A 27894-nucleotide genomic window follows, 5' to 3' on the forward strand; every position below is an offset into this window, starting at 1 on the left:
AGTTTTTATTATAAATGGATGTTGCATTTTGTCAAATGCTTTTTCTGTATCTACTGAGATGATCATATGATTTTTCATTTTGTTGCTGTGATGTATCACATTTAGTGATTTGCAAATGTTGCACCATCCTTGCATCCTTGGAATAAATCCTACCTGATTGTGTTTTTTCTTCTTTTAATGTATTGTTGAATTCAGTTTCCTAAATTTTGTTGAGAATTTTTGCATCTATATTCATCAAGGATCATGGCCTTTAATTTTATTTTCTTTGTGGCATCCTTGCTGGGTTCTAGTATCAGGCTAATGCTGGCATCATCAAATGAGTTTGGAAGTGTTCCCTTTTATTTTTTGGAAGAGTTTGAGGATTGGTATTAATTGTTTTTTAAGTGTTTGGTAAAATTCACCAGTGAAGCCATCTGGTCCTGCACTCCAGCTTTGTCCTTTTTAGATTATTTGGCTATTCTGGTTCTTTTGTGGTTTAGTTTTGTTCATAACAGTCTATTTTAGGTTGATAATAACATGTTTGTTCACAGTCTAAAGTTCTACATTCTTACTCTCCTCCCATGTTTTATGTTTTGATGTCACAATTTACATCTTTTTATCTTATGGACCTCTCTATATTCATTAATAAACGTGTAGTTATAGTTATTTTTATGACTTTTGTCTTTTAACTTTCATACTAGCTTTATAAGTGATTAATCCACATTTACAGTATTAGATAATTCTTAATTTCACAATTTATTCATCTTTACCAGTTAGACTTATACTTTTATATGTTTTCCTGTTACTAATAGCACCCTTTCATTTCAACTTTAAAAAGTCCCTTTAACATTTCTTGTAAGGCTGGCTTAGTGATGATGAACTCCTTTAGCTTTTGCTTATCTGGAAAACTCTTATCTCTCTTTAAATTCTGAAGGACAACTTTCCCAGGGATAGAATTCTTGGATGGCATTTTCTTTTAGTATTTTGAATATATTGTGCTGCTCTCTTGTGGCCTGCAATGTTTCTGCTAAAAAATCTGCTTATAGACTTATGGGGATTCCTTTGTACACAAATTGTTTTGTTTTGTTTTGTTTTTCTTAATGCTTTTAAGAGCTTCTTTTTGTCTTTAACTTTTGATATTTTGATTATGTCTTGATGTGGATGTCTTTGGATTTGTTATATTTGAAACTCTGGGAGCCCTGGATCTGGATGTCTGTTTCCTTCCCCAGATTAGGGAAGTTTTTGGTCATTCTTCAAATAAGTTTTCTGCCCCTTTTTCTCTCTCATCTCTTTCTGAGACCCCTATAATGCGAATGTTGGTCTGCTTGATGTTGTCCCATAAGTCCCTTAAGCTCTTCACACTTTTGCATTCTTTTTTCTTTTTGTTACTCTAACTGGGTGAGTTCTACTGCCCCATCTCAAGTTCTCTATTATATTTTTCAGTTCAATTATTGTATTTTTTAACTCTGTGACTCCCATTTGGTACTTTCTTTTATTTTCTGTCTTTGTTGAAATTTTCTCTTGGTTCACCCATTCTTCTCCTGAGCTCCAGGAGCATCGTTATGACCATAATTTTAATCTCTTTACCAGGTAAATCACTTACCTCCATTTCAATAAGATGTTTCTTCCTGAGGTTTTATCTTGTTCTTTCATTTAGAGCATATTCCTCTGTTTCTTCATTTTTTTTTCTTGGCTCTCTGTGTTGGTTTCTTTTCTTTTCCTTTTTTTAAGATTTTATTTATTTGTAAGAGAGAGAGAATGCAATCAGGGAGAATGGCAGGCAGAGGGAGAAGCAGGCTCCCCACTGAGCAAGAAGCCTGATGCAGGACCCGATCCCAGGACCCTAGGATCATGACCTGGGCTGAAGGCAGATGCTTAACTGACTGAGCCACCCATGCATCCCTCTGTGTTGGTTTCTATGCAGTAGATAAAATAGTCATCTCTCCCAGTTTTGAAGGAGTAGAGATGTAGGAGGATGAACCTTATCATTCAAACTTGCTCTCTCAAATCTTTGTGATTGTCCAATCAGCCTACTTTATTCTTGGTGGCTCCCAGTATTTGATGGTGTGCCAAGACCTGTCAGCATCTCAAAGGGGAATATCTCAGTTAGCACCTAGATGCAGGCTGATGAAGCCAGACCCTGATGCAGCAGCTTTTAAAGTATACAAACATACCTCCTTCTCCCTCAATGTTGAGCCCTGGGTTAATAGCCAGGTAAGAGCTGTTCTTCACTTACTACCATCCCGTTGAGCCCATGAACACAAGCCCTGCCATCCACCAGACCTATGCTACCAAGGAACATCAAGGAACTGTTTGGTTGGCAGACACAAAAGCTAGGGAGCCAAACATGTATATAATCTCCTTTCTCAGAGATACCAACAACCTGAGGCAGGGCAGAGGGGAAGCACAATGATGGTGTACCTCCTGGCCTCTCTGATCTCTACAGAGGATTGTAGTCAGCCCTTAAATGTGTGTCAAATTAGAAGCTTACCCCTCAGGCCACAGCCATAAAAATAAGCTAGCAGACCTCTTTCACAGAAAGATGTGGGGTGCGTTTCAGTCTACCATCACTGCACTGCACCCTGGGAGGGGTGGGTAATCAGTGAAGAACGGTTTCTCCATTTGTAATAGTCCTGTGGGTCCAAACATAAGCCCCTCTGGTCCCCAATGCCAGGCAATCCAGGGGTGTCCCCTGGCAGCAGCCACAAAAATTAGGGCACCAGATGTGTCCACAAGCTCCTTTTAGGGAAATACCCGCGGCCTAGAAAAAAGCAGAGCAAGACTGCAAAGATAGTGCTTCCCCTCTGAGGTCTCTGGAAAGAACTACTATTGGCTCTGCATAGAGCTTTCATGAGAGCCTGCCCCTCAGGCCAGAGCTATGAAGGTAAGCTACTAGGTGTCTTCCACAGAAGAACTGGGTATTTGCGTCTGTTGCCTCTGCTGTGCCTTGGAGTTATAGTCAGCAAGGACTTGCCCCTACATCCATTACATCCAGTATAGTTCTCACGAGCTCAAGCCCCACAGCCACCAGAGCCAGGTGATCTAGCAGCAGCCACAAAACGCAGGGTGCTGGACCGGTGTAGAAGCTCCTTTCTGGGAGATGCAAGAGGCTGGAGTGAAGCAGAGGGAGAGAACAAATATGGCACCACTGGCCTCCCTCTTTGGAGCATTTTGGTAGGTTCCTCCCTACATGTGTTTAATTCAATGCCTGATAAGCATATAAGCCTCTCTCACAGAAAGCCTGGGTACTTCTCAGTCAGCTGCTTTGTATTGGGCCCTAGGGTGGATGAGTCTGCCCATGAGAGCCCTTTCAGAACTGTTTTTCAGTTCAAAATAGTCTTCTGGATCTTGTGGAAGCAAGCCCCATTGGCTTTCAAAGCTAGATGTTTGGGGAGCTTGTCTCTCAGGTAAGGTCTTAAAAGTTGCAGTGCCAAATGGGTTCAACCCTTCACTCCTCACAGGGGAGATCTCAGGATTTTGAGTTACCATGCTGGGGGTGAAGTTTGTGGTGAGGCTATGTTCTAGCCTCTCCTACCCATTTCTATGTGGGTTTTTGTTTTTGTTTTTGTTTTTTCTCTTTCACCTAATGTGTAGGCATTGCTCAGCTAGTTTGGGGGTTTCTTTCAGAGAACATTATTCTATATGTAGCTATAAATTTGGTGTGTCCATGGGAGGAAGTGATTTCAGGATCCTCTTATGTCACCATCTTGAACCAGAACACTGCCTATTCATTTTCTTAATGGTGCCTTTTAATAAGTAGAATTTTTTTATTTTGATAAAGCTTTTTCATTTATGGCTGTTGCTTTTTGTGTCCTGAGATACCTTTGCCTATCCCTAAGTCATGAAAATGTTCTTCCATGATGTCATCTCAAAGTTTAAGGTTTTAGTATTTATGCCAATAATTTGGTATAGTCAAACTTTAATTTTTGCCTAACTAGTGTGTGTGTGTGTTATTTTTTTTATTTTCTAGTCTCTTCTTATTGATGAGGTTAAACAATTTTCCACATGTTTATTGGCTATTTGGATTCCCACTTCTGTGAAACTCAAGTTTTGTCACTTTTTCTATAGGGTTGTGTGCCTTTTCTCACTGAATTTTTTTTTTGCATCTCAAAGACTGTCTTTTTGAAGTGTTTTATTTGTGTATAATTCGCATGCAATAAATTGCATATATTTAATGTGTTTGATAAAATGTGATGTATGTATACACCCACGAAATTATACCCACAATCAAGATAATGTCCATGTCCACCCCTCAAAGTTTCTTCATGCTCCTTTGTAAACCATCCCTCCTTCCATTCCCCATCACTAGGCAACCACTGAACCGCTTGCTATCACTATACATTAGTTTGCTTTTCTAGAATTTCATATAAATGGAAACATACAGTATGTACTCTGTTTTATCTGCCTTCTTTCACTCAGCATAATCATTTAGAATTATTATTTCCTTTTGATGAATCAACTCCTTTATCTCTATGAAATGACCCCTTTTCCTCTAGTGATAATTTTTGCTTTAAAATCTACTTTGTGTGATATTTATAGAGCCACTCCAACGTTCTTTAAAATAATGTTAGCACAATGTATCTTCTTTTTTTTAATATTTAATATTCTTTTAATATTAACCATCTGTGTCTTTAAAGTTTTTTTTTAAGTTGGATTTTATTTGTTTATCCAATCTGAACATTTTTGCCTTCTCATTGGGTGCATTCGTGTAATTTTTTTATATGGCTGAGTTTAAATCTACCGCTTGACTATTTGTTTTCTATTTGTCCCTTCTGGTTTAAAAAAAAAATTTTTTTTTTTTAACTTCCCACACGGGGCTCGATCTCAGGACCCTGAGATCATAACCTGAGCCGAAACCAAGAGTCGGATGCTTAACCGACTGTGCCACCCAAGCATCTTTTGTAAAAGTATTTATAAGAATTCCCTGAAGTGGAATAAGAATATATCCTGATCCTAAGATGATCTGTGTTTGCCACTGTCAGGGGCATGTCTAGGGGCACTACTGCCTTGAACTTTTTTTAAATCCCCTGAGACTTCCAGGCAAAAAATTCTAGGATATAAAGCCATACAAGAACCTACCCATTGCCACCAATTGTTAGGACAAACTTTTACTTTTCTTGCTTTTTGTGATCACTTAGTTACTGATGTCACTGAAGGGTTAAGGAGGGCACAAATTTAATCCTGACTTACTCTTACCCTGAGAATATAGTCTTCTGATAACACAGGTTAATGTAGGGAGGATATCCAATTTGATTCTCTATCTTGAATTCCCTCTCTCTTGACTAGGTTGACAAATGCCTTTAGGCTAAAAGTAGACTATGGGTTCTGGTGTTCTGCTTTATTCTCAAGATTCCTAATTTCCCTGTCTTTGGGCTAATAGTTCCCTACTCCCTTGTCAGTTATTTGGTGCTTTTAAAGTGACTCTTAAAAGGCTGCTGTTTGTAGGTTTTGTGATATGTTTGTTTGCTTTGTTTTGTTTTTATTTTATTTACATTCAATTGATTAACTTATAGTATATTATTAGTTTCAGAGGTAGAGTTCAGTGATTCATCAGTTGTATATAACACCCAGTGCTTATATGTTTGTTTTTAAGAGCAAAAGTTTGTCCATAGAAACTACCTGCCGCTCCTAGAAATGAAAATCTCCAAATCATTTCTTAGTTATTTATAATGAAATGGTTTTTAAGCAGATGATCACATCCACAAAATATATTTTTTAAATAGTTCCACTAGGTAAATATTTTCAGTGATTATAATCCAAAATAATATACATATATGTTGGTTGAGTTACAGACCCAAGTTTGAGCACCACTTAAGTGACAATTGATAAGCAAAACTTGAAGAATATGCTTACATTTCACAAAATATTAAAATCTTCAGGCCTAATTATGTGCAAGAACATCTTTATAAAGTTATTTTAACAATTACATATGAAGAAAAATATGGTGTACAATAGAACACAAGTGGAAATTTGACAATTAATTCCTTTCCTTGAGCATGAACTAGATTTATTTTTAATATAATGACCTCCACAGCCTTCAACTTTTTCACGAAAGATTATATATTTTGTGTCATACCACTTAGCATCCAACATATGAATAAATAAACTTGTCTCAGAAGTAATATTTTTTGCAAAGGTCATTTTAGAGGCACAATGTCCCTGTTCTAATTACACCAGATTAGCCAGAACCAAATTGATCTCTTTGAAGATATCTAGATAGACGTCTATATCTATCTGTCTATCTATCTATCTATCCATCTATCTATCATTTATCTACATATATAACAAAGAACTACCACCAAAAATGTAATTTAGGGGATATAATGACTATAGTTACCATGCTTTAAAAATGTGAGGCTTATAATTTTTTGCCTCTAATATCACACATGTTCTGTAAATGGCTTCATCCTGAAAAGATAGAAACCTTCTGGAATGCTGAAAATTGAGATGAAACATGCCCCAGATGGAAGAAAATAGCAAGGAACATATACAAAAAGGCAAATGGATTTTTTTTAATTACTCAAAAGCAAGAGAAGAAGGTTCAGGCAAATAATTCCTCATAGTCTCAAAAATTACTGACAACATGATATCTGTAATTATTTAAAAAAAACCTCAAAGAAGAAATAAAAAGGTCCAGAGACAAGGTGATTAGGAAATGGGAGAGAGCTGGCTGCACTTCAGGACATAAATGAAAATAAGAATATTGCAATGACAAAAGTAAGTGAAGAGGGAGAGAGAAGCAATATAAATAAAAGGACTTCATAAGATACAGTTAGCAGAGAAAATAAGAAAAATGTAACAAGGAAATTTAATGTGTCCATAATTGGAGTTTCTGAAATAGGAAAAGAAAAGAAATTGGAAAAAATGCTAAATATATTCTTTTTCTTACCTAGAGAAAGGTTTAAATCTGTCCTGAAAGTATTCATTGTCCCCATTCCCAGTTTTCATGTTTTACACAAACGTTCATTTTCTTTTCCAGACAGTAACATTTTTTCAGAATATAAATTATGAGGCAGTAGATGACTACTTCAAGTTGCAGTAAGTATGACTTTTAAAAGAACCTATTTGATGTGAAATGTGCTATTGAGATGATTGATTTGTAGGTATTCTTTTACTTACATGGCCTCATGTCATTTTAAATATCTAGATTTCAAATTTCTTTAAGTGTCTGATTAGATATGAAATTATTATTCTGTATAAAAGTGTAAAATACTCCTTGTAATTAAATGAAACATATCTAGAGGTTTCCATTTGTCCAATTGAAGATGAAAAAAAAACTGGCTATTTCTTTTTTTTAATTTAAAATCAATTAATATATAGTGTATTAGTGTCAGAGGTAGAGTTTAGCAATTCATCAGTTGCATATGACACCCAGTGCTCATTCCATCAAGTGAAAAATGGGCTATTTCTTAATTCAGTAATTTTCAAGCATGTGTTATCATTCATTCCCATCCCAAAATCTTTGCATACTATCCTTGGGTAGACTAGAACGCTAATGTGAGAAGGCCTTTAACTATGAGTAGAATCAGAGAAAACATCATCTTTGACTCTTGGAATAGGTAGCACCTGAGCACATCATTTCTGGAGGAAATAACTGACCTGGAATTGTGTCTTGAGGCATTCTATGGCCATCATTATGTCCTGACTCGATAGATTTTTCTGGAAAAATAGCATTGTTTTTCTAGGGAAAAGTCCATTTTCCTTAGTCTGCTGCTCCTCCAAGTGAGTTTGAACACCCTCTCTATGCCAAGCACTTTGTAGGTGCTCAAAACACATGGTGAACAAGTAAGATGAAGTTCTGCCATCATGGGACATATCTCTAGTGAGAGAAGACAAAGAACAAGTAATCAAATAAATGAACAAGATAATTTCAAGTAGTTATAAGTGCAGTAAAGAAAATAAAACAGGAGGGCGCCTGAGTAGCTCAGTTGGTTGAGCATCCAACTCTTGATCTCAGCTCAGGTCATGATCTCAGGGTCATGGGATCGAGCCCCATGTTGGGCTCCACACTCAGCAGGGAGTCTGCTTGAGATTCTGTCTCTCTCTCTGTCCCTGCCCCAGCTCTCTTTCTCTCTTTAAAATAAATAAATCTTTAAAAAAAGAAAAGGAAAGGAAAATACAACAGAATGAAGTGGTAGAGAGCGACCAGGAAGGGGAGAGAGAAAAGACTGCTCTGGAGACTGTAGTCAAGGGAGGCTCAATTCGCGCCTCACCCCCTCACTCACCCACCAACTTTTCTCTGGATGCTTCTAATGTTGTGGGTTCCTTGGGGGTATTTTTGGTTTTGTGGATATTTACTCAGAATTCTATTGCTGTCCAATACATATCAAATTGTCCAGGATACTTCAGGTCAGTCCAAGACTTGAGAAAAAAATGCCAAAAGCTTTGAAGTCAGCTGTAGTAGGGGAAAAAAAAAACCTTCTTATAAGAAACATTGTATAGAAAATTGTAGATGCGATATTTACTCGAGTGTCCTTCATAGATCTAGACTATATTACTGTATTTGTCAAATCAAAGATTCCATCACACTGGAAGACAAACCATAATTGGCATAATTATAAGGTGCTTCCTGGTTTTAAGGGTGTTAAATGAGAAAAAATATGTATCTTAGAATTAATGAAATATGGTACAGTGATTTAAAAATATAAAATGTGCTATTTGTATCCTCACTTATTACATTTTATACCTAATATATGACAAATAAATAAATATTAAAATGCGACGAATATTGGAAGAAAAAGAACATTTGTTTGTGGTTAGTTTCTTTTTCCCCAGTTTTTTCAAAAAGTAAAAACCTTAGCGGGGGCGGAGTATCAATAAAACTTTCAAAAGTTTTTCTGCGATTTTTGACCCCTCCCATTTTGTCTGAGCACAAAATGATTCTTATGCACTTCAGAACCTAGAAATTTGATCTCACTTTTGCTTCCAGTCAGACCATATAGTATTGCAGCATAACGTGGCTCAGAAAACTAATCTCATAACTTACGCTTTAGGGTTCCAAAAGTGTCTTCAATAGGAGGAAAAGATCCGTAGAGGCTAGAGAAAGAACAGAGCATCTGTGGCCTTCTAAGATCATTAGAAAGCAGGACCTGATGTTAGAGATGTTAAGGGACTGAGGGTGTTAATGAAACGGGGCGGGGGTGGGCGGTGGAAATGATAGATACTCATTTCTGTTTCCCATTGGGCCGACCCTACACTAGCCCGCCGTGAGGTGAGGGTGACTTCAGGGAGTGACCACAGGGCACCAATGCCTTTGCAGAAGCAGCGAGCAGTCACCCCCACCACCCCCTCCCAGGCTTCTAGAATTCCTCCTGGGGTCCCGTCACCCAGTGTCCATGGGACTTTCCATGGGCTCTATGGGAAAGCGGACTCAGTGCCTGCCTCCCTTGTGATTCTGTAACTACCCACGTGTGCCGTTTCTCCTAGAGACCAGAACACGGGCCTTCGGCTTGTGCAGGTTCGGCCTAGTGAATATGCAAGAGCATGTCCAATAGCCCAAAAGGTAAGTGACAGAGGTGGATCAACACCTTTACTTCACTAAAGCCACAGGCGGTTGGGCAGGAAAATCCTCACAAGCAATAGCACTCCCTTCATCCGGGGCGGGGTGTGTCATGTCTCACGGGGGCGGGGGGGAGCCTTATTTCACTTTGGAGACAGACCACGGTTCCATCTTCCTGGCGTTTACCATCGAAAGTGAGGTGTAGAAACGCATACAAAAATGGAAAATAATTTTGGAGATAAAACTGTATAAAGAAAAACTGAAATGAATGGGAACTCAAGCGGGATATGGTTTGTCAGAGAAGACGGCCAGTTAGGTCTACATTTATCATTTCTTCATTCAAAAAAAATTAAAATCTAAAATTTATTGTGTACCTACTGTGTTCCTTAGCTTCAGTCTCCTTGCTAGGTAACCGGGAGTTACAAAGATGAAAAGACTGGCTCTTCCCTAGGGGCAAACAAAAGTTACTCTAGGGGAGTACGAGATGCACAGTCATCAGAGAGCCCAGAAGAGCGGGCACTTTTGACTGGGGAGGGGCAGGGTGAGGCATAAAATGTTGAAGAGTACGTGGAAGGTGAGCAGGCTGATACAAAGGGAAGTCCAGGAAGCCGCATCTACAAAAGCACAGCGTGGCGATACAGCAGTGTGGGGTCCAGGTAACTGAACACAGATCCGTCCGGCCACCACCTCTCCTGAGTCTGTTCTACCCTGAGGGATGCCTCCTCGCTTTATTCCCTCTCAGCCTAACTATCAATCAATAAGCATACACTGAGCGCCTGCTATATACCAGGCGTAACACAGCAAGGAATGCCTACAAGTAGAATTTAAAGGTACACGATATGCAGTCCCTGTCCTTCAGGACCCCAGCACAAGGAGCCTGTTCCTACCAGGGCAAGCTTCCATGAATTTGGAGGGAGCCCTGAGCCGAGCTTGAGCGCAGCCGACACACACCCTGCTTCCCCGGGAAAATTGCCTGCAGGTGCACACCAGCCCCTCCCCTCTGTCTGCCCACCGCGCCGCCCACACAGCCTCATCTGCCCAGGAAGCAAGAAACAGCAACGTAGCCAGTTCTTCCCCAGCCTCCGCCTGGGCTCTCCATCTTCAGCTGCTTGTTCCGTACAGACGCCTTCCAGAAGCACCTTGCTTTCCTAATCAATAGATGTGTTAGGGATCCCATCCACTGTATTCCGCCCAGCCCCGGTATTACAAAAGCAGGTTAATCGAACCTGAGTTCCGATCGGAGCTCTGCCACCCACTGGCCGGGGCAAGCTACTAAACACTGAGTCTCTGGGGCCTCAACCCTAAAAGGGAAATATAACTTCTATCTCACGGTATTTATCTGCTCTGTTGAGAGCATTAAATGAGATCATTAAAGTGCCCAGCACAGTGCCTGTCACAAAGTAACCAATACTACAGGTTCGTTCCTTCTCTTCCTTGCTCGGCACACCCCAAGACACGGGCAGTTCAAACCTAGCCACCCTCTGTGTCAGCAGCCGGTAGTTTGTATGGTCGGCAGTGAAGCCACCCCAGTGAGCCAGTGCCCAGAAAGCCTTAGTAATTCCTTCCAGCATGAATTTTCCCAGGGAGAGATGACTACAGCCTAACACATTATCTACCAACATTTCTGTGTTGAGGACCTTTAGAATTCCTGTCTCAGTTCAGTTTTGTCCAGTTAGGGGGAATGTGCTGTGTCTGACCCTGGGCTAAGTGAAGAGCAGTCCTGCCCTGTCTCCACATTTCAGAGAATAATATTAAATAAAGAAGACCAAGAATGCACTCATTGTTTTCATTTGGGCTGTATGTCAGAATTTCTCTAATTAGGTATCCAGTCCTGAGTACACTGTCAGCCCTATCACAGTGGGTAACCTAGAAAACAGCCTGATTCACACTTCCCATACTCTCTACCAGTGCTTCTGTTCGATATCTACCTGCAGGTCAACTCAGATTTTTAATACTAAGCGTGGTTGTTGATTTTTGTCAACTGGGTGCCAGAAGAGAAGGGATCAAGTGATGGTGGGTCTTGACTGAAAGATTTGAGGATCTCAGTCAACCAAGGGTGTCATATGGATAGTTTAGTAAAAATAAAGGGCAGGCCCACGCTTCTGAACACATCTGATGGGAAAACAAAGATCTGGGGCACCTGGGTGGCTTAGTTGGTTGAGCGACTGCCTTCGGCTCAGGTCATGATCCTGGGGTCCTGGGATAGAGCCCTGCATTGGGCTCCCTGCTCGGCGGGGAGCCTGCTTCTTCCTCTCCCATTCCCCCTGCTTGTGTTCTCTCTCTCTCTGTCAAATAAATAAATAAAATCTTTAAAAACAAACAAACAAAGATCTGATGATGATGGACACCAAGGACTGTGGGTAGAGTTGCTGACAGAACAAATCAGGTCCTGGGACCGAAATCAGGTGGTTCAGGCAATAAAATGCCTGAACTCCTGCTGTGGAGCATGCCTTTTCATGAAGGCAGAAAGGTCTGGGTTTAGCAGGTATAACTCTTTAAATCCATCAAGCTTGTCTGGACATGGTTCCCTATCCCCACCCTCCTGATCCCCACATCCTTCTTCAGGGTAGGGAGTATTAGAGTTTTTTTCAGATTCACATTGTGGAGAAATGCAACGTACAGGACATGTTTAAGACCAAAAGCAAGTGTCTAGATCCCACTTAGGAAGCCTGGGGGTGTCTACCCCTGCAGGGTAGACAGTAGTAAGTGTCCTGGACCAGGTGGAAATAGAAATAGGCATCCTAGTCAGGGAAGAACCAGGTCTCTGGTCAAACGAATAGCAAGATATATTACAGAAACCCTCCAGCTGCCACTGAGTCAGGTGCAGGCTGGAAGAACACAGTCGATGATGATGGTGGTAGACGTGCTGCTGAAAGATGAGATTGGGTTAGTTCTCTGAGATACTGATGTCAAAAAGCAGAGAACTAACCTTTGGGCCTTGTGAGCAGTAATGGCAAGAGGAAGAAAAGACAGAAAAAATGTGATCAGAAAGAAGGTGTAAAACAGCACAGAAAAGTATAACAAAACCCTACATTTAAAGGGTTATTATTTCAAAACTAAAATGTAATCACTTTTCACTGTAGTAACATTTTAGCTCATGGGAATCAGAACCACACATCTCACCACTTAAATTGCTTCATTTTAGGTGTTCCAAATAGCTGTTGGCTGTGATTCTACTAAATACATTGCTGTTAAAGGGCAAGTATATTTGCATTTGACCTGTCTTACTCTTTACATTTTCAAACAAATGGTGAACTACATGGTAATTACTGGTGGTACTATTAGCCTAATGACTGATGTGTTCACGATAAAATCCAAAAGTTGAACTGACATTGGCATCCAGAAACTGAATTGACAGTTTGTCCAAACCTGATTTGTTTAAACTTTTTGCCAAGTCAAACTTTACATCTGAATCATACTAACAGGTAAAAAAGGATTAACCTCTTTCCCTGTTGCCTGCATTTTTCTCCACCTTCCCTTTTAATCATCCTGTTTCCATCCATCACCATTCCTTCTCTGGGCTCTTCAGGCTAGCCCTCATTCCCAGAGAAACAAGAGGGAGAAACATGTCTACTTTCCATCCTACTCAAACCAGTTTCTAATGTCATTTCCATCAGAGAATTGCTTACATCCACATCAGAGAAACCTGCACCATTACCCGTGGGAAATGTTTTTAGAGCAAACCTCACAGAACCCACCAGGGCTTCCTCCAGAGAACCCCAAGGTGTGATTTTATTGCTCGTACTGTGGTTCACAATGAAGCACACTGGATTTTGTCATCCACTGGCCACAGCTGGGTCTCTCTTATATGCAGGAGAATCCAGATCAGCATGCACAATCCATTCAGTGGAGGTGAAGTGCCTACTCGAGACAGCAATGTACCAAAATTCCTCTCCTGTGGTTAGGAGTAGGGGTAAGTGGGGGACTAGTGACTCTTATCCAAGTCTATTTATGGAATGACTTGTTCTCATCCAAAACAAATGTCTACTCACCTGCTATTCTAATAATCTTTTGAGTACGGAATTGTAATAATCAGTTACTGGATTGACAATCAAGTTTTCCCATTTCAGTGAGCAAGGAATTTACATTTCCATAACTCCTTTTCCAGAATACACAAAGGCTAACTGATTTATACAGTGCATGGCATCCTGCTTCTGGAATAGTCTGTGGATCAGCACTGGCATCGCTGGGAGTTTATTGGAAATGCGGGATTTCGAGCCTTGTTCCACACCTGCTGAACCAGAACCACTATTTTAACTAAATTATCAGGAGATTAGCAAGAGCATTAAAATTTGAGAATAACTGCTCTAAGCAACATTACCACATCAGTTCCCAGTACCACCACATGCAGTACCGCTGTGTGCAGATTTCAGTCTATTTCTGGGAGGGTCTATATGGCAATCGTCAAGGCTGGTTGTTCATCAGACCTACCTGGAGAGCATGTTTGAAAAACACAGATTTTAGAACCTTACTCCAGGCCTCTTAATGACCCACTGTTCTGGAACCCTAAAAATGGCCCTAATATCTTGAATTCAGGTTGTGATGGGCCTGAGGTTTTCACAGTCATGAAAGAAGGCCCATGGGGTCCAAGGTACCTGTGACAGGAGAGATGTTCATGATGGAGGGCATCTCATGGGGTCTATTTTGTGTTTCAGGGTGGGAAATGGTCTAGACTTCAAATATCTATCTAAACACAGTGGTGACCAAGGTTCCTTCTGAGTTACACTGGAAGTAGCCAGCAAAAATGGTCAAATGAACAATTTAACTTATTGAAAACTTTATCATTTTATAGACCATGATAGCCTTATGTTTGCATGAACACTAACCAGAAATTATGTGCCACCTTAAAGTAGCTCCTTACCTGCACAACTGAGTCTCCAGTAGCAATTAGAAATCTGTGTTTTTTACAACAATTATGAGGAATAAAATAGCCCAAAGAAATTTATCTTCATTTTGATAAATTTTCATTGAATTTTTCACATGTATCAAATATAGATAAATCAGTATGTTTCAAATTCTGATGTCCTCAGAAACATTTATTTTTAAAAATAGAAATACTAGGGCCATTGTGCACCTGGGTGGCTCTGTTGGTTAAGCCTCCAACTCTTGATTTTGGCTCAGGTCATGATCTCAGGGTGGTGAGATCGAACCCTGCATGGGACTCTCTGCTGAGCATGGAGCCTGCTTGAGAATCTCCCTCTCCCTCTGCTCCTACCCCCACTCTTGTGCGTGTGCTCTCTCTCTCTCTCTAAAATAAATAAATAAAATCTTAAAAAAAAAAAAAAAAAAAAAACGAACTGCTAGGGCCACACATTAACCCCAGGATTCTAATTCAGTAAGTGATGATTCTGTGATACTCTCAAGTTTGAGAATCACTGAGTTAAATGATTAAATGTTTGTGCAAGTGTATAAGGAATGATGATATTACAACTTCATCATGTTCTATTTTTTGTAGATTTAATAAAAAAGACTGTCTTCAGCATGATTTCTTTTACGTTATTGAAAAGTAAGAAATATTTTTAACATAAGCATTGTTTTATATTAGTTATTAGTACCAATAATTTAGAATCAGCTAGTATTTATTCCTATTAACATCAATCTTTTCTAATATATATGTTCATTGCTACAAATTTACCTCTAGGTACTACTGTTGCTGCATCTCACAAATTTTGATAAGTTGTGTTTTCATTTTCATTTAATTCAAAATCTTTAAATTTCTCTTAAGATTTCTTCTTTGATGCATGTATTATTTAGAAGTGTGTATTTAATCTCCACACAATTGGGGAGTATTTTGTAATTATGTTTATTTGTTTAATTTTTGTGATACCTCCTTACTGAACAAAGTAATGGCTTTAATTTTTAAGTTTAAAAAGAGGAAAGAAAAATAAGTAATGAAAAATGTCTTTTTTATAGGTCATACCTGAGGAATCAACCATCTAAAAACTTGGTAAGAAAACTATAATTTTATCAACCAGCCAAATATAGAAAATAACTAAAGCATTTTTCCTTTTCTAGAGAGTAAAATATAATTGGAAAAAATATGGCTGCCCATTGAGACTTGATTTTGGAGAAAAGTTTCACCCTTTGGTTCAATTGTAAGTATATTCTAACTTAAATTTTTAACTTACTTTGAAAGTTTTAAAATGAAAGTAAAACAAGGCTAATTAATCATGCACTTAATAATAAGTATTTTTGAGTACCTGTTATATACATCTCTAAGTTTTCAGTACTAGTTATACAAAGTTGGACTACCCATGGTGCCTGCATGTTGAGGGAGGTTATAATTTCACTGCTGACACACAGATAAGAGATAAGAGAACTGAGGCTCTTCTCAGGGATGCAGGTGATCTCTTCACCCTTGCTTTAATCTCTCTAATCTCTCTAATCTCTAATCTCTAAGCTCCTACCAGCACCCCTGCCTGTTTGATAGGAACTGCCTTCCGCAGGTGACATAGGACTTTCTTTCCATGGGCCAACAATAACTGAAAGCTTGTAAGGAAAGAAACTAGATTATTAATAAGGATGGTACATGGGGAAGATTTCAAAATGTTATCTCTAACTTAATTCTTACAAACAGTATTTTATAATAATAGGAATAAAATGATCTGAGGAAGGCTTTTCCAAGTAATTTTCTATTACTTTGCTTGCATCTTTTTGTGTTTTATTCTTGATTTATGATTATAAAAGTTACACAGTTTGTTACAAAATTTAAAATATAGAAAAATATAAGAAACAAATGACCCATTTTCCAAATTTTTTTGCTATTATAAACAAAATGGTGGTGAATATCACTTATGTACATGTTTGGACACTACTCTAGATATGCCATTAGGAAAAATTACTGAAAGGAAAATTCCTATGTGTAAAACATCAAAATTTTAGTCAAGTCTTCCAGCTTTTGGGGATCTCTTAGGCTCGAGACAACTACTGAGATCTCTCAGGGTGGGTAGGTGAGGCATAAGGATTCAGGTGCTCCAATTTAGTTTTGCTATGGGAGTTTTCTCTGTTGGGACCCAGAAGGTCTCTGCCATCATGTCCTGCCTACCACTCCTCACCCATGGCAATTCTAAGCTTCTGTGCTGTGCCCTCTACATCATCGTCCTATAGTCCCTCTGTCTGGGTCCTCTGGGCTATCAGGCTAATCCGCTGTCTTCTTAAGTTCTGATCTTCTTCTAGATATCTAATGATGCCACTACTTTTCCTGGTAACCCTAGACACTCCTTCCTCCACTGAGGCCTCATTTTTTTTCTTTGTTTTGTTTTGTTCTAAGTTCTTATTTTAATTCCAGTGAGCTAACATATAGTCTTACATTAGCTTCAGGTGTACAATATAGTAATTCGGTAGTTCCATACATCATGCTATGCTCATCACAACAGGTGCACTCCTTAATCCCCCATCACCTATTTCACACATCGCCCCACCCGCCTCCCCTCTGATAACCATCAGATGGTACTCTATATTTAAGAGACTATTTCTTGATTTGTCTCTCTCTTTCTATCTCTCTCTCCTTTTTTCCTCTTTGCTCTTTTGTTTTGTTTCTCAAATTCCACATGTGAATGAAATCATATGGCATTTGTCTTTCTCTGACTGACTTTTTTCCCTTAGCATTGTACTCTCTAGCTCCATCCATGTCATTGCAAATGGCAAGATTTCATTCTTTTTTACAGTTGAATAATAATATTCTATTATACAAATATAATGGAATATTATACACACACACACACACACACACCACATCTTTATCCATTCATCAATCAATGAACACTTGAGTGGCTTCCATATCTTGGCTATTGTAAATAATGCCACTATAAACATAGGGGTGCCCATATCCCTTTGAATTAATGTTCTTGTATTCTTTGGGTAAATACTCAGTGGTGAAATTGCTGGATCGTAAGGTGCTTCTATTTTTAACTTTTTGAGGAAAACCCATACTCTTTTCCACAGTGGCTGCACCAGTTTGCATTCCCACCAACAGTACGTAAGGATTCCTTTTTCTCCATATCCTTACCAACACCTGTTGTTTCTTGTGTTGTTGATTTTAGCCATTCTGACAGTCATGAGGTGATATCTCATTGTAGTTTTGATTTGCATTTCCCTGATAAGTGATGTTGAGCATCTTTTCATGTGTCTGTTGGCCATCTGTATGTCTTCTTTGGAAAAATGTCTATTCATGTCTACCACCCATTTCTTAACTGGATTATTTGTTTTTTGGGTGTTGAGTTTGATAAGTTCTTTATATATTTTGGATATTAGCCCTTTATCAGATACATCATTTGCAAAAATCTTCTCCCATTCCATAGGTTGCCTTTTAGCTTTGTTCATTGTTTCCTTCACTGTGTAGAAGCTTTTTATTTTGATGTAGTCCCAATAGTTTATTTTTGCTTTTGTTTCCCTTGCCTCAGGAAACATATCTAGAAAAATGTTGCTACAGCCAGTGTTAGAGCCATTACTACCTGTGCTCTCTTCTAGGATTTTATGGTTTCATGTCTCACATTTAGGTCTTTAATCCATTTTGAATTTATTTTTGTGCATGGTGTAAGAAGTTTCATTTTTCTGCATGTAGCTGACCAGTTTTCCCAACACCATTTGCTGAAGAGACTTTTTCCCATTAGATGTTCTTTCCTGCTTTGCCAAAGATTAATTGACCATATAATTGTGAGTTTATTTCTGTTTATTTTCTATTCTGTTCTATTGATCTATGTGTCTATTTTTGTGCCAGTCCATACTGTTTTGATTACTACAGCTTTGTAATATAACTTGGAGTCCACCAACTTTGCTTTTCTTTTTCAAGATTACTTTGGTTACTTGGGGTCTTTTGTGGGTCCATACAAATTTTAGGACTGTTTGTTCTAGTTCTGTGAAAAATGCTGTTGGTATTTTGATAGGGATTACTTTAAATCTGTTGATTTCTCTGGGTAGTATAGACATTTTCACAGTATTTGTTCTTCCAATCCATGAGCATGGAATATTTTTCCATTTCTTTCTGTCATCTTCAATTTCTTTTATCAGTGTTTTATAGTTTTCAGAGTACAGATCTTTCACCTCTTTGGTTAAGTTTATTCTTAGGTATCTTATTATATTGGGTAAAATTGTAAATGGGATTATTGTCTTAATTTTTCTTTCTGTTGCTTCATTATTGGTGTATAGAAATGCAACAGATTTCTGTATATTGATTCTGTATCCTGTGACTTGACTGAATTCACGTATCAGTTTTAGCAGTTTTTTGGTGGAGTCTTTCAAGTTCTCTACATAGTCATCTGCAAATAGTGAAAGTTTTACTTCTTCCTTACTGATTTGGATGCCTTTTATGTCTTTTTTGTTGTCTGATTGCTGTGGCTTCCACTACTATGTGGAATAAAAGTGGTGAGAATATACATCCTTGTTTTGTTCCTGACCTTAGGGGAAAAGGTCTCGGTTCTGCCCTATTAAGGATGATGTCAGCTGTGGATTTCTCCTATATGGTCTTTATTATGTTGAGGTATGTTCCCTCTAAACTTACTTTGTTGAGGGTTTTTATCATGAATGGGTGTTGGACTTTGTCAAATGTTTTTCTGTATCTTTTGAAATGATCATATGGTTCTTATCCTTTCTCTTATTGAGGTGATGTATCACATTGATTGATTTGTGAATATTGAAACAGACTTGCAACCCCGGAATAAATCCCATTTGATCATGGTGAATGATTTCTTTAATGTATTGTTGGATTTGGTTTGCTAGTATTTTGGTGAGGATTTTTGCATCTGTGTTCATCAGGGATATTGGCCTGTAGTTCTCTTTTTTGGTGGTTTCTTTATCTGGTTTTGGTATCAGGGTAATGCTGGCCTCATAGAATGAATTTGGAAGTTTTCCTTCCTTTTCAGTTTTTTGGAATGGTTTGAGACAAATAGATATTAACTCTTTAAATATTTGGTAGAATTCACTTGTGTAACCATGTGTTCCTGGACTTTTGCTCTTGGGGAATTTTTTGAGTACTGATTCAATTTCTTTACTGGTTATCAGGCTGTTCAAATTTTCTATTTCCTCCTATATCAGTTTTGGTAGGTGTATGTTTCTCAGCATTTATCCATTTATTCTAGGTTGTTCAATTCATTGGCATTTTGGTTTTTCATAATATTCTCTTATAATTGTATTTCTGTGGTGTTGGTTGTTATTTCTCCTCTTTCTTTCATGATTTTGTTTGAGTCCTTTCTCTTTCTCTCTCTCAATCTCTCTCTCTCCCTTTACGTTTGATAATTCTGGCTAGAGGTTTATCAATTTTGTTGATCTTTTCAAAGAATCAGCTCCTGGTTTCGTTGATCTCTTCTGCTGTTTTTTTATTCATTTATTCATTTATTCATTTATTTCTGCTCTAATCTTTATTATTTCCTTCCTTCTACAGGTTTTAGGTTTTGTTTGTTGTTCTTTTTCTAGCTTCTTTAGGTGGAAGATTAGGTTATTTGCGATTTTTCTTGCTTCTTGAGGTAGGCCTGCATTGCTATAATCTTCCGTCTTAGAACTGCTTTTGCTGCATCCCAAAGGTTTTGGGTTGTTGTGTTTTCATTTTTGTTTCTGTGTACTTTTTTATTTCTTCTTTGATTTCCTGTTTGACCCTTTCATTGTTTAGTAACATGTTATTTAACCTCCATGTACTTGTGCTCTTCCCAGCTTTTTCTTGTGGTTGACCTCTAGTTTCATAGCCTAGTGGTCAGAAAAGGTGCAAGGTACGATTTCATTCTTCTTGAATTTGTTGAGGTTTGTTTTGTGGGCTAATATGTGATCTATTCTGGAGAATGTCCCATGCGCACTTGAAAAGAATGTGTATTCTGCTATTTTAGGGTGGGATGTTAATATATCTGTTAAGTCCATCTGACCCAATGTACCATTCAAAGCCATTGTTTCCTTGTTGATTTTCTGTTTACACCATCTGTCCATTAATGCAAGTGGGGTGTTAAAGTCCCCTACTATTATTGGATATTACCAATTAGTTCTTTAATGTTTGTTATTAACTATTTTACGTATTTGGGTGCTCCCATGTTGGGTGCATAAATGTTCATAATTTTTACCTCCTTGTTGGATTGTCCCCTTTATTATTATATGGTGTCTTTCTTTGTCTCTTGTTATAGTCTTTGTTTTAAAGTCTATATTGTCCCATATAAGTATTGCTACTCCAGCTTTCTTTTGACTTCCATTTGCATGATAGATGTCTCTCCATCCCCTCACTTTCAATCTACATGTGTCTTTAGGTCTAAAATGAGTCCCTTGTAGGGGCGCCTGGGTGGCTCAGATGGTTAAGCGTCTGCCTTCGGCTCAGGTCATGATCCCAGGATCCTGGGATCGAGTCCCACATCGGGCTCCCGGCTCAGCGGGGAGCCTGCTTCTCCCTCTGACCCTCTCCCCTCTCATGCTGTTTCTCTCTCGCTCGCTCTCTAAAAAATAAATAAAATCTTTAAAAAATAAATAAATAAATAAAAATAATAAATAAATAAATAAATAAATAAAATGAGTCCCTTGTAGGCAGCATATAAGTGGATCTTGGTTTTTTTTTTGTTTGTTCTTTGTTTGTTTGTTTGTTTTTATCCATTCTGACACCCTGTCTTTTGATTGGAACATTTAGTCCATTTACATTCAAAGTAATATTGATAGATATGTATTTATTGCCATTTTGTTACTTGTTTTGTGGTTGTTTCTAAAGATTTCTTCTAGTCCTTTCTTGTCTTCCTCTCTTGCATGTTTTGCTGATTTTCTTTAGTGATATATTTGGATTTCTTTCTCTTTATTGCTTGCATGTTTATTAGTGGTTTTTAATATATGGTTACCATTAGGTTTGTATATAACCTCTTCTGCATGTAGCAGTCTATATCAATTTTATGGTCATTTAAGTCCAAACCCATTCTTTTCTCCTTTTCTCCCCATGTTTTAGGCATATGTTATTACATTTTATATCCTTTTTTGTGAGTTCCTTGACTGATTTTTACAGAAATATTCATTTTTATTGCTTTGGTGTTTCCTACCTCTCTTCTCTATATTTAGTTGTGGAGTTTGTTCCTCCGGTCTTTAGATTGCTCTCTGATTTATTGACTTGGGACAGTCAAGTTGAAAACATGGGACGGGGTGAGCTCAGGGTCCTCCTACTCCACCATCTTCCCAGGCTCCTTGTTTGCTTTGTCTTTGTTTTATGTTTTATGTTTTTAAGTGTCTTAATCCTCCAAGGATAAATAATGTTAATGTTCTCTCCCAGAGAAGTGTATTTTTCTCTTCAATTCATTATTATTAAACACTTCTGAACCTTTTACTGTGCTAGGTCCTGGGAATTCAAAGATAAATAAGACAGGATTTCCTCTCTCAGGGGCTCAAGAGTCTGATGAATTAGATCACCATATTAGCATATTGATATGGAATAATAAAAACGAAACTCAAAAGAATCCAACCCAGCTACAGAAGGGAGAGGGGCTTTGATCTGAGTCACTGAATCTTAAAGGATAATAAATATTTAGCTGAAGGCAGAGAGGGAAGAAGAGAAGTGGGGAAGGTGACAATGAGCACCACTGGGTGAGCCTTTCAAGCAAAAGGGATGGTTTGAGGAAGAAGAGGTACAGCTCAGTGTAATGCTGTTGGGGCATAAAGTGAGGCACGAAGTGTCAGGACAAGAGAAACTAGCTCAGAGCTCGGTGGAGTCCAAATCGTGGGAGACTTCCTGTCCATACTATGGTAGAGCGGCATGATCAAATATTTGCCTTACTAGTCCTCTCTGGGAGAAGGGAGAAGATGAACTTCAGGGAAACAAGTCTAAATAGCGAGACAGGTAGTAAACTGTATTGGTAGTCCGTGGAGGAAAAACACAAATGATTGAAATGGCAGCATGGACATAGAAGAGGAATCATTTATGAGAAAAATTAGTGATTATAATAGGTAGGGGCTTGATAACTGATAAATAATTGGATAACTGATAGATGAGAAGAGAGAATGAGGAAGATGAACGAGTCCAAGTGATGTCAATCAGAAGAGATCTTCCACAAACCTCCACCCCCTTATCTGTATCCACGAATTCTGTCTGTCTTCCTATCATCATAGGTGAACATATGTGTATCTAAGGCCTCTCTCTCCATCTGTGAACTGGATCCCCACCTGCTTTCCTACTTAAGAAACTGCTCCTGAAACTCGCCCCACCTTCTCCTGCATCATCAATTTTTCCCTCTCTACTGGATCATCAGAGAAATCAGCAGTTCTTTCCCTCACCAAAGACAAAAACAGGAAAAATGCTCTCGTGACCCCCACTGCCCCTGTAGCTACTATCCTCATGTCGCCAGCTCTCCTCCTACTCTCCCCCATCCCTCCCAACCCGCTTTGGCCACCACCCGCCTAGCACGCCGCCCGGTATGACCCGCGGCCTCTGATTGCTACGCCCAGTGCTCAGTCCTCAGGACTCACCCTAGTTGATCTCGTTAACCAGAATTACACAGCTGATCATTCTCTCCCACTTGAAATATTTTCTTGATTTGGCTTCCAGGATATCACACACTCCTACTTTTCCTGCTACCTCATGATATCTTACCATAAACCAGGTGAAAAAGACAGGTGGCTGACATGTTTGTTTATGGCTTCTTTAAATATAGATTCTTTTAATGGTGGTGAAATAGACATAATGAAACATAGCAAACATTTGGATGTATACATTGTAGCCAATGCAATGTTGCACAGCCCTTAAAATGAATGAAAAGATGCTTGTAAGAGGGAATCCGGGGTTCAGCCACCAAGTTCAGGTTGAATAGGGGAGGAGTAGTCAGGAGGGAGCTGCTGCTGAGGAAAACAGAGACCAAGAGACTGGAAACTTCTATGGATCCATCTCAAAACCTAATATTGAGTGGGGAAAAAAGTTGCCAAAAGATACTTGCAGTGTAATATCCTGTATGTATATTTGCAAACTCATAAAGCAATACTATATGTGATTTATGGATATGTTTATGGATAAGTAAAGTATAAAACCTGGATGGAAATAATATGTAACAGTTTTCACATTATTCTCTGTGTTTTTCTGCATATTTTAAATATTTCCTAATTAAAATAAAATAAGCTATAGGAGCCAGGTCCACGAAGAAAACTAGGGCAGTAGGATCAAAGACCCAGGTGGCAATGTTAAAAGAAGAAGGAGAATTCATCCTCTGAGACTTGGAGGGAGGTGGGGAGTAAAACTAAATGTGGGAAGTGACTGGTTTGGAAACAAAGGAGGGCAGGAGCTGAGAGAAGTTATGTCTGACAGCCTCAGTTTCCTTACAAGAAACAAAGGGCCACGTGTACACTGGGAGCACTGAGGGGTTGAGGAGAGGCTTTGAGGAGGGTGTCAGGGTCACTGAGGGTAATATGAGAAAGGCTGACCAAGGACCCGTAGAAAGATTATCAGGCAACACCAGAGGCACAATTGACTTAAGACACTGCGAGCGGGCCCAGTGCCGCATATTTGAATTTCTCAAGTAGCCTGTGCATGAATGCAGAAGGCATAGTGTGACATCCAAGGCTGGGGCGAGATGTTGGAGGCAGGGCGGGAACAACTGAGTGAATCCAGGATGCAGGGCAGGGAGGGAACTGCCCCTAGGAGGAAAGGCAGGCCTGGATGTGTGATGAGGCCAAGGGGCGGATGAGAGGCTGTGCGAGTGGAGGAGGCGGGGTCAGAGAGCAGGAACAGCACTCTGGGCCATGTGGCAGCACTCGTCTTTCTTGGGGTGACTTATGTGTGTCTCTGCCACCAGGTGTCATTTGATAAGGCATGTTGCTTCCAATTCTCCTGGGGTAATTAACCCAGCTATTAAAGCATCACAAAACAGAAAGTAAGAGACATGGTTAATACACTGGGTGGGGTGGTCCCAGGGGACTGAAAACATGTGTCCGATGGATCAATAGTGGAACTGTCACAATGGAGAAGTTACAAATTATCTCAGGTCTCACTGGTATCATATCCTATTAATGAACATTAATGAAAATAAGCCATGCTTACACGGGCAAGTATTTTTGTCCCATATTCTCCATGAGATAATAAAGCATTACCAAAGATTATAAACCCAGGAAGTATGGGTCATGTAATTTATCCTTATTGCCACTAGATGACACTATAGCTTTATTGCTTTTGTGAGTGTCAACAACGTCCACTCCCAGTTCAATGAAGATCTTTTTAAAAATTTAAATAAAACATATGGCTTTACGACTAGTTCTTAATAATTCAAGAATCTGATGGCTTTTGGAAGATGCAGTCAAAAATGCTGCACCTTCCAAAGTTCCTAGAATGAAAGCTTTGCTAGAGCCTGGCCCAAATCTCCAAAACTGCATACAAAATTGAGTGTGTCACACACGTGTGTGCATTTTCTTGTGGCAGGAACTTTAGAGTTTAGAGTTCTCTATGACCCTCCTGTGCCAAGAAAGAAGTCTCTAGCCCCTAGTTACTCACGCCTGAGTTCATGTCTTTAGGTTCCTAAAATGAATTCAGATGGAAATAAAATAGCTTCTCAGGTACCACTTTCTGATGTGTACAGATTTCCTGCCCAATTTGTGAATGGGACAAGAGCTGGTTTTTACAAGCAGAAATGGATGGCGCCAAGTTGTAGCAGATACGGAGAGCGAGGGGGAGTGACTGCGATGTCAGGCAGAAATGTGGGCCATGAGTCAGGAAACACCACAGTCAAAGATGACTGTGATCTTATGGATAGACACAGAGATGGGGAGCAAGAGAATGTACCAGACCCTGGGGCAACAGTCCAAGAGTCAGAGCCCAGGAGCAAGTGCCTGAGACCAAAGTCCGAAGTGAAATTTCCATCCACAGCAGGGTGGGGACAGTCCCATTCAGAAAAACGGGCAATGACGGATGGAGAAAGCGGACACGACCGTGTTTAAAACAGTTGTAAGCTCTGGTAATGCACAGATGTAACTTTACCACTAACTGAACTTTAGCTCTGGTCTCAAACCCCTATTTTCATACGGTAGCAAGAAGGACAAAAGGTCTCAACAATCGGAAACAGCATCTCCTTTGAAACACACTGAGTTTGGAGTGAATAAGCTCAATGGGGTTTCTGTCTCCAGTGCCGGCATCTGGGGAGGGGGCCCCCTGTCCCTGTAGGACCTGCTGCAGGGGCGCTGCTTTCGGTGAAAGTCGCCACGAGTTGTCTGGGTGTGGGCTGCCTGGGACTGTGGCTCCCAGGAACCGGTGACCGCTTCTGCTTCTTGGGCCCCACCTCAGCTCTCCCTGCTGCTGCCAACCCCCTGACACCCAGCTCCATCTTCCAGCCGGGTCCCCCGGGAGCTCTGGAGCATCTCCGTTCTCAGCACAGTGGGCCCGTGAGACGCAACAGTCACCCAATGAATATTTGTTGATCAGATGACACCAGGGGCCCCTCGCCGTGCCCTTCCTCCTTCCTCAGTTCTTTCTCCCTGCTCCCAGCCGACTCGGCAGGGCCCCCGCTCCCCTCACCTCCTCAACACACGGTTCCTGTCAAAGTGAACAGCATTTACACTTCCAGCTGTGAAAAGGGTGAACATTTCCTGCTTCATTACTAGGAGGTTGATTTCGAGAGCTGAATGAAACCTATACAATAGGTACTGTTGTGATTTCACAGAGAAGTGACAATATCAAGGCTCGGAGAACGTTAAGCCACTTCACAAGTGTTCAGAGAAGCCCGTCAGACGGGGGGGGCTGCAACTCTCAACCTCTCTTCTGCTCTAACCGATTATTGTTGTGTTGGCTTGTCTCGCTCAGATACAATGACAATGGCTACGTGGAAGACGTGGAAGTAAATTTCATTGTGTGGGAAATACACGGCAGGAAGGACTACAGCTTTAATAATACCATGAAGAAGGTACGGCGTCTTTGAAACGAAACACAACTTAGCATGCAGTGACACCTGCGGCTCTATTTTAAATCTATATATAAATTATCTAAGGAAAATAGAACCAGTTACATGTGGGTAGAAAAAAAAAACATGACCTGTGTATTACATTTTGTGACTACTGAAATTCATTGATGACAAGTGAAGCCTTGGTCATCAGAAAAATAAAATAATGTTTAGAGTAGGGTGATGCAATTATAGGTGAATATTTTCTTTTTTCGCCACAGTGTACTCTGTGTTTGATTATTTATGGATCTGCCTTTGGCTCTCACACATTCGTCATGCTGGTGCTACATTAAGGGCTCACTCCCTAGGCTTCATCTCACTGGACTTCCTTGCGTCATTTGACCCACTGACCTTGGCTTCACTGTCCCCCCACTCTCCTGGTTTCCCTCTGTCCTCTGACTGGTCGATCTCAGCCTCCTTGCTGACAACCCTTTCTACTTTGCAGAGCCTCTCCACAAACAGCATTGATTCCTACTTTTCCTCAGAAATCTCATGCTCAAACAAAGTCAGAGGGATAACTCCTTCCAAAGGAGCTTTCTCATCTATCAGAGACCTTAATTCTCTCAGAAGGGGAACCCACCCAGATAGCAGCCAAGAGACAACGAATTCCACCTGCTACCTGCTCAGGATGTTGCAAGAACTGTCTTTCAATTATGTGGCCAAACAAATCCATCCCACCACATTCCTACTACACTTGTCCAGCCCCCGAAGTGTAAGTCCTTCCAGCCTACTCCTCACAATCTCATCCTTATTCTGTCCTTCTTGCACTTGGGCCCAGATTCCCATTACTCTCCACTGTCTCGAACTTTTCTAATATACCTTAGGGCTAAATGACTCTAGACACTTCTTCAGCAAACATTTCTCTGAGAATATAATTTTCCATGTTTGTCTCTCAAATCAGGGGTACTCTTGATGAGCTCTGGAATTAAAGTGCTCCTTGACCCACAGTGTCATTTCCAGATCAGTATCTCCTCACCCTAATCACAGTGTCCTTTGTTTGAGGCCCCTGTCATCCAGGTGTCATGTACCCCATCCCCACCTGTTGCTGCCTCATTCTGAGAACTTGATGGGTTCTCCTCCTGCCCTGAAAGCAATGAGTTCTGCTAACCATCACGTAGGGCTGGTGCTGGGAAGAAGCTTTCTAAACAGGAAGGGCATATCCTGGCCCCGTGTGCATCTAGGTGGGGCCGTGTGACTGGCTCTCATGCTGTGGAATGAGCAGAAGCGATAGGCGTCACTTCCAGGATGAGGTGCTGAGAAGGGCTCACATGAACCTCCGTGCTTCCTAGCTTCCTCCATAGTCAGTGTATTCCAGCAACAATGAGTGATGGAGAGATGCAAGCTGGATGAGAAGAGTCCGGTGAGGGTATTCTTCAAGGAGCCACTAGACAGAAAAGCCTAATCCACTGCTCCACGGAGAGTCATCCATGGGAACCATCTCCCCAGGGGCATCTGCACTGGAGTACATGTGATCAGGAATTCAACTGCAATGTGTAAAGGCTCTGAGGGCTGCGGTTTACTGCAGCACAGCAGAGACTGCCTTGACCAATGCAACTTCCCCTG

The 27894-nt window shown here is 40.0% G+C and overlaps 1 protein-coding gene across 1 annotated transcript in view; it reads left to right on the plus strand.

Annotated features, from left to right (window-relative positions):
• CATSPERE (catsper channel auxiliary subunit epsilon) overlaps window positions 1–27894 on the plus strand; it is a 210309-nt gene that overhangs the window by 165912 nt on the left and 16503 nt on the right. The window contains exons 12-18 of the mRNA XM_035011039.1: window positions 6959–7017; window positions 9406–9481; window positions 12624–12676; window positions 14934–14984; window positions 15392–15425; window positions 15494–15573; window positions 26196–26295. Coding sequence (XP_034866930.1) covers window positions 6959–7017; window positions 9406–9481; window positions 12624–12676; window positions 14934–14984; window positions 15392–15425; window positions 15494–15573; window positions 26196–26295 — 453 coding nt within the window. The remainder of the gene's footprint in view (window positions 1–6958; window positions 7018–9405; window positions 9482–12623; window positions 12677–14933; window positions 14985–15391; window positions 15426–15493; window positions 15574–26195; window positions 26296–27894) is intronic.

This window comes from Mirounga leonina, unplaced genomic scaffold (genome assembly GCF_011800145.1).
Source record: "Mirounga leonina isolate KUSES-001 unplaced genomic scaffold, KU_Mleo_1.0 Mir_154, whole genome shotgun sequence".
In the NCBI taxonomy this organism is placed as follows: domain Eukaryota; kingdom Metazoa; phylum Chordata; class Mammalia; order Carnivora; family Phocidae; genus Mirounga; species Mirounga leonina.